Below are 8,062 nucleotides of genomic sequence, written 5' to 3'. Positions count from 1 at the left end.
TTTGTCACCTTAAAGTAACTGCAAGTCGCTCGCCAGGTGATATTGGTTCTCGAACACAATAGTGCTTTTGTAATTTGTGTTCGATCATTCCTAACAGTAGACGAAATGTATCATTTGTCATCCTAAGATAGTTCATATATTTTTCATTATCTGTTAATTTCATTTCTTCCAACAAATTCCAATAGTTTCCTTGCACTTTCCTATTTTTAAAGATGTCCCTGACCCAAAATCGCCTTTTTCTTTGCTGCTTGGCCTGGCGTTTTCTTCTAATAAGGATTAACGATAAAAGAAGAACTGTATTCACTTTGCGAATGTATTCTTGTCTAGAAGTTTGCATTTTAAAACACAACACCTGATACAAGGGGACTAATAGTAAGTAAGAATCCCACAGAACACCTGAACCGAAAAAGTAAACAGTGAAAAGTAGGGTTAAAAATGGAACGACAACCGATAAAAGTTAAATCGATTTTAAGATTCTCCGTTATCGGAAAAGTTTAAAACAAGACGGATGTGTTTTGTCACGGTATTATTTTGAACCAATAGGAGGCGTGATTTTTCGACGTGGCGACGGATGGCGGATGCATGTAACAGAGCTTTTAGACTTATGTGCTTACTGTCTGTCAATTTTTTTAAATGAAAATTTCGTGTTTGTTTTAAAATATTTACGGCAGTCACTTTATTCCGAAACGCAAGAAATAATTCTTGCTTTGAAGGACAAATATATACCTTCGAATAAAGAGCCTTCAACACAACTTCGGCTAATGGAGTACAACGTATACAAATTCAGACTTTATTTTTATTATTTTTTTTAGGATGTTTTGGCATTTCAAATAACCATTTAACCAAAAATGAAAAACTACTAGGCAGTTGGGTTTTTACCGCTAATGTTAATGACAACTTTGACAGTAGATTGATCACGTCACTTTTTAAAGACCAACAGCACCTAAACGTTTCGGTTTATAAAGGATTTTCTACTTACGTATAATTTACAATTACACCCGGCTTAACTACACTCTATTTGCGACAAGCCATCACGTTGACCGTTATATATGCTAATTTTAATATATGCTAATTTTAAATGTAAAGCCTTAAGTAACCAAATTCTGTAACTTAAACTTAAGATCATAAACACAAATTTCCACACGCAAATCAGAAATATCAAATATGTAAATACGGATTAATTCATAAATAAAAAAGACTGTCAAATGTCACTTACGTCAACAAATATTATTTTATTATTTATCGGGAGTGGCTACTGTACTATAATACGATTATCGTAATTTTCTGTTGTGTCTCATTATAGGTATGTATTTGTTTATTTATATAATCATAAAGGCCGATTTACACGATGCCAGTAAGTAAGTTTTTACTGGCCAAGTGTTGTACCTAAAGTTGTTTACACGATGTCAGTAAGTTCAAGTCAGTTGTGAATTTGTACTGTGTTGTTTTTAAAAATGAATTCGAGAAAAATTGAACTTTTCAAAAAAAGAACAATAAGAACCGTGATTATGTTACTAAAAGATGAAATGAGTAATATGTTAGATGAAGAATTGAAAAAAAAGAAGCGACTATGGGTGAGAAAATGGATCAGTGAGAGATCCGGAACAACAGGAGGTTCGGCTTTGCTGTTAAAACAGCTTAGATTAGAAGATCCCTCTGAGTACAGATTGGCGTTACGACTTACAGCCGAAAATTTTGACGAGTTACTTTCTCTCATAGAACACCCTATTTAGCGTCAAGACACCATAATGAGAGACGCACTACCCGCAAAAATAAAGTTAGATATAACGTTGACATATTTAGCTACAGGAATGTCTTATCGAAGCATAAGTCACTTTTATCGTGTTTCCAAATTTGCTATATCACAGTTAATACCAGAAGTGTGTCAAGCAATTTTTAGAGCATTAAAACAATTTATTAAGATTAAGGTAAAGTATGTTTAATATATTCGGAATAATTTACATTACATATTTCTCAAAGCAATCGCTATTATATCACTGGCTTGTGTGCTTTCGTCCAGGCTATCATTGTGATATGAAATTGGGTAAAAATCATCGTTGTAGTGAGAAGCCGAAGAAGAACTTGTAGTACCTGTTGGACTGATTTCTGGTGGGGGACAGTATAATGCTGGCTGGTAGCTCGCTGGTGCTGATATTGGATGTATAACATAGGACTGGTATACGCTTGAGAGGGCATGTTTGATTGCACCGGTTGCTGAATATTAAAATACGCGGAATTAGGTTTGTCTGCATTGAGTTAATATGCTCTGTATTTTTTCTTAAGCAATGCTTGTTCTTCGGATAATTTCTTTAATTGAGCTGATACACTCTTTCCAAATACGTCATGTTCTGTTTCTTCCATATTTTTTAAATTTTCAATTAACGAAGACATTTGTGAGAGTTTGCTGCGCTTAGATTTTAGGGATGCTGTAGTAAGTGGCCGTTTTTCTGCGCTTGATTCATTCTCCGCGGGTGATGTTACTGCCGGAGCAACCTGACACCTATTTTTCGAGCTTGGTGAAACTGAACGTTCCATGTCGTTGATAGGGTTTTCTTCGACATTTTATATGTTATCCTGCAAATAAAAGAACAAAATATATTACCAAAACTGTAATTTCAATAGGTTACAAAAAGAAAAAATATCTAATCATTTTATTTCATTTTTAGATGCCAAATACAGAAGAGGAATGGAAAACCATTGAGGCGGGCTTTAATACAAAATGGAATTTTCCAGCGTGTTACGACTCAATAGATGGAAAACATGTAGAAATCAGAGCTCCCTCTAATAGTGAGGGGAAGTGAATGTTTTAACTATAAAAAAACAAGCAGCATCATATTGTTAGCTATTGTTGATCACAACTACTACTACTACTACTTTTTTATACATAAACGTTGGCGCAAGTGGCAATAATGGTGGTGTTTTCAAAAACTGTTCAATTCACGAGCAACTAGAAAATGGCCTGTTACCTGAAGATGGAGTTATTGTTAGAGATGCAGCATTTCCGCTTAAGACATATTTATTAAAGCCATATCCAGGCGTTAACCTCAGTGCAGAACAAAAAATATTTAATTACAGGCTATCACGTGCCAGACGTTTAGTCGAAAACGCTTTTGGGATTTTAGTCAGTAAGTTTCGTATTTTTGAAAAGGCAATACCGACTAACTTGAATACGGTAGATGCAATCATTTTTGCAACTTGTGCACTACATAACTGGCTAAGAAAAAAATCAAAATCCTATATCACTGCAACTTGTATAGATAGGGAAGATCAAGATGGAAATATTATACCAGGCTTATGGAGGCATGAAATAACTCCCTTAAAAAGTATCTTGAGTCAAGGAAGTAATCATTCAGCAAATATTGCTAGAGAAAAAAGAGATAAATATAAGAATTTTTTATGGACGACGGTAGTGTTCCGTGGCAATTTGGTCACATATAGTATTATAAAAATAGAAAATAATGTTAAACTAAATTTATAAATATACATATTATTTTTCTTACCGTTGTTCTTCGTCTTACTGCCACATTTTTAATAAAGGAATTTAATTCCTCAAACCATGTTACTCTCGGTATATAGACATTTCCCCCAGCGCCAGATCTAGTAGATTTCTCGATTTTATCGACTTCTAAATAGTAAGTATTTCTAATACTTTTTATGTCCTCAATCGTAATACCTTCGAATTTGGTATTTCGGTCCTACTGGTATTTTCGGTCGAACCGAAATTGGTATTTCGGTCCGAATTTGTTGAAGAGCCGATGTTCGGTTTTGTTTGTTTTAAATAATTGAATCAATTACAATTTAAATAAGAAAACTTAGTTCTTGAAAATTAAGTTCTTCTTGTTGATATAAGAGTGACTGCATATATTAATCATAAGTAAATTTTCTTCTGCCAATCCTTGAGGTGAAAGACATTTTACTCCCAAAAACTACGCCCAGGTCTCCAACAATACAAAAAAGAATAGAAGATTGTGGGAGAAACCAAATAGTTCTATTTTATTTAACAAAATCTTTAGAGAGATCTGCATAGAAAATATCAAGTTGTGATGAATGTCCAAAGTTTCAGCAATGGTTTGTGATACAATAACTAAGTTTTATTGTGGAACGACCTTTAAAAAGTCCATGTTGACAGGACGAAAGCCTATTTTTTACCTGATTAGAAATTCTGGTATATATAGTCCTTATTTCCAGCCACATTAGAAAATTGTTGATGATTGTTCTGTATATTGTAATATCTGTCTTATCATCTTTTTTGTGAATAGGGCATACTTTTGAACTTCTCCAAATATCAGGAAAAAAGTTAGTGGAAAGACAAAAATGTATGGGATAGGTTTCACAGGAAGATAAGGGGAATCATTTATTAAGAAGGGAGGTATTAAGTCTGGACGACTTGTTAGTTTTTCATCACTACTAAACTATCTTATCTAATCTTTTTTTATATTAATTTACTTGGATTTAGATTGCTTGTAGCATCCCTCGATTTAGCTTTAGGCAGTGGAGTAGCGGGTTAAGACAGTAAATTAAACCTCAAATATAACAACACTAATTTTCTCAACAAGATTCCTCAATAAAAATAAAAAAAGAGAGTGAAATATACATATTTATACTAATATGTATATTTCTCAGTAAATAATACTCAGACTAATAAGTCGTATGTTATACATATTCTTCTTGTATATATGTGTATTTTAATTTTTGTTTGCTTGTGTGTAAAGTTATATCTTTCTTGTTTTTTCTTAAGTGAGGTACCTGGTTGAGAAAAGTACTTGTTTAAGACTTGTCGAAGACGTAAAAATAAATGTTGAAACGTGGGTTGAATTTTCAGGTTTATCTTACTGTCCCTAACACGTTACCTAAAATATTAAGTTAGTTGAAATACAGTATTTAAAAAATGAACACCAACAAAAATCCTTTATTTATAATAAAAAGTAAACAAAATTGTGCTAATATAAAAATCAAAAAATAAGGAAAAGCAGTTCAAAAAATAAAAATTTTTTTTGGTTAATTTTAGTATAAGCCTTAGTAACAAAATTTTTCGAACATTGACTAGTGGGTAAATATTAGATTTAAAGAGATGTCTGCTCTATTAAGAAGACACAGACTTAATAGAAAAAATTACATTGAAACTCAACCAATCAAAAACATCTACTACCTCACTGAAAAAATGTGCGACTTTTAAAGGGATTATTAATATTAATAACTGATAATTAATTTTTTTTTTATATGTCAACATAATATATAGATAGTATCTGTTTTCTTAATGAGGCACATCATATATTCCTTACTCTTCACCTAGCAGCAGTTTAAATATTGAAAGCAGCTCTTGGTACTTAAGTGTAAAATTTTCAATTCATCAGTTCATTAAAAAAACATGTTTTATCGCTATGTGCTCCTTAGTTCCTCGATTTTGGCGCACAGTTCTTCTTTCACAGCAGGATCGCCAATAAGGACGATTTTCGTGTTGTCATTGGACCCGAATAGTTTTTTCTTTTTGTCGTTTGTTGTTATTAAGACGCCCTTCGGGACTACCTTTGCTGGATTTACAAGTTCTTGCCAGGTATAGGACCATTCGATCTTAAAAAAAGAAAAAAAATCCTTTCAAGTATTGTTATGAGAATATTTAGTACAGGAAAATATATTTTTTTTTGAACATACTGATTTTATCTACTAATACTTAACAAATATATTGATGAGATTGTGATGTCAACATTAAAATTAAAAAGAGATTTTTCAAATTTAGATAGCCTTATTAAAATTTATAACAGTTTAGTTAAATGTAAATTGATTTAGATACAGTATATGCTCCCTAATTATGAAGGCCTTGTAGCCAGGTTTGTTTGCAATATAAAGGTGTTGGCCATTAAAATAAAACAATAAAAAAGCAGTATTAAAACTCAAGTTACATTATCGACAAGTTGACTCTGTTATTGCAGCAATGAACCCTACTTTATTACAGCAGCAGTTTGCCAGGAAGTGAGATTTACTTCATAACCATTGCTGTGTTAAAGTGTTTGCTCCAAAATATTCTATCCGAATTCACTCACAGAAACATGTACTACTACCGCCCATTATCTACCTGGTTATAATTTTAAGCTCCATGTCGCTAATGTAGATGATGGATTTATGTGTGTTTGGCATCTGGGGCAATAGGGAAGAGCAGGCAATCAAATGTCATCGAGTCAATTCCAAAAATTGAAATGGCCAACAGGTGCAATTTGTGCGTTTAGAATAATAATTGTGTGGGCCAGTTAAATAACAGAATAAATGTTTTTCTTTTATACATCTTTCTTGTCTGTCATGAAATTTTCAATGTTTTGTCCGCATATATTTCGATACATATAATCGTCCACATATAATTGAACATATACAGGGTGTCCCGGAAAATATGGGAAATCTCTCGGATTCAGGTAGAAAATAAGTAAAATAATATGGAACTTTTCTATTAAAAAATTTCCTATCGTAGGCCTTCCCTACGAAGATACGGCCCCTTAAAGACGCCGCTAGAAATCGGGTTTTTCTTGAATAATTTTTGAAGTATTTGTATAATTTAATAAAAATTTTATGTGATCAACACTACCGCTTAAAAAGGAGTCCTTAAAACACATTTACCTTGTTTATTTTACCAGGGGCGGACTAGGTTGTACATTATAATGCATAAATTTTTACCACCCTCCCACCATCCTTACTTAGCTTCCCATTGATATCTAATTTCTGTTTTCTTCTAGTAGAGTATATTACATACACCTCGAAATCTCATCTTATTAATTTATTTAAGAACAAATGTCCACTGTGTCAAATACTCTTTGTAGATCAAAAAACAGTAATATACGTGTAATAATATACCTGTAATAAAAACAGTTGTTGTTGTTTTGTTCACAATCACAATCGAAACTTTTCAATGCACGATGTCGCCTCCCCCACGATGCATCCGGCATCATCCGGCCTGGTTACCGGCGTGAATAGGATCAGCTACCACCGGCAAGCGGTAGGGAAGGGTCTGGGAAAGGGATTTAAAGGATAGAAAGGACGAACAACCACGTGTTGATGGGATGAAGGATAACGCGAAAGTGGGATAGAAAAGTCTTCTTTCACAAAGTTTAATCCTGAAATGCACGTTGTATTAACGACAAGGGGTCAAGGAAAGGAATCCGTAGGATAGAAAAGGATGAGAATGACCACGTGTTGACTGGGTAAGGATGACGCGAAAGTGCGATAAAAACAGTTATATACCTATTTTGATCTATCTCACAGGTTATGTTGTTTGATTACTCCTAAAGTAGTGTTGTTCTCTTGAAATCCGTACTGATTTTTGTAAAATTTGAAGGTGTTGTCTATAAACTTTATCGTTATAGCTTTTATCGCCTTGTTGCTAAAGGTGCTTGACTAAGAAATTGGTCGATAGTTTTTTACATTGTGTTGGTTACTTTTTTTAAAAATAGGTATTATTTTTGGCAACTAAGTCTTCTGGAAATTGGCCTCTAGTCAGGACATTATTTGTTAAAACTACGATTCTCGCTTCAACGATTTTAAGCACTGTTCTATGCCTTTTTTGGATATTCTGTCAGTCTTTTAGCATCTTATTGATTTCATCAAGATCGATTTTTCTTAGGTTAATACTTTGTTGTACTTCTTTCTCTGCAAAATATATTCCTGTTATTTGTTAAATATTTTTTGCAAATGTTAATTATTTTGCTTTGCAATAAATATCCTGATCTTTATGATATATTTTACCCCAATAAATGTTTTTCTGTTACAAACCTCATTTACGGTTCTCCCTGTATTCCTTTGTATTTCCTGAAATTTTTTTTCTGTACACTGTTTTTGTAATTTTCTTCTTAGTTTATTTCACTCTTTTTTTGCTTTATTAAATTCCTTTTACTTTTTTATTAATTTTCCTTTTCCATCTTATATTTCCAATACACATTTTCTATTTATCCAAAAGTTAATATTTTTTATTTTTAAGGTAGTTGTTTTTGTGCAAATCATTTTTTGTATTTTGTATAATTCTAGAAAGTTTCTCAAATGTATCCATATTATCTGTCCTTAATTGTTTTTCTACTTTAGT

General features: G+C 32.5%; 1 protein-coding gene across 2 annotated transcripts in view; it reads right to left on the bottom strand.

The window, feature by feature from the left end:
• Window positions 1-4,893: 4,893 nt before the first annotated feature.
• LOC126733759 (intermembrane lipid transfer protein Vps13) overlaps window positions 4,894-8,062 on the bottom strand; it is a 75,079-nt gene continuing 71,910 nt past the window's right edge. For both annotated transcript variants that reach the window (XM_050437151.1, XM_050437153.1), the window contains one exon: window positions 4,894-5,571. In XM_050437151.1, coding sequence (XP_050293108.1) covers window positions 5,380-5,571 — 192 coding nt within the window. In that variant the 3' untranslated portion in view covers window positions 4,894-5,379. The remainder of the gene's footprint in view (window positions 5,572-8,062) is intronic.

This window comes from Anthonomus grandis, chromosome 3 (genome assembly GCF_022605725.1).
Source record: "Anthonomus grandis grandis chromosome 3, icAntGran1.3, whole genome shotgun sequence".
Taxonomy (NCBI): Eukaryota; Metazoa; Arthropoda; class Insecta; order Coleoptera; family Curculionidae; genus Anthonomus; species Anthonomus grandis.
The sequence above is the reverse complement of the archived record's forward strand: the minus strand, read 5'-3'. Positions and strand labels throughout refer to the sequence as shown.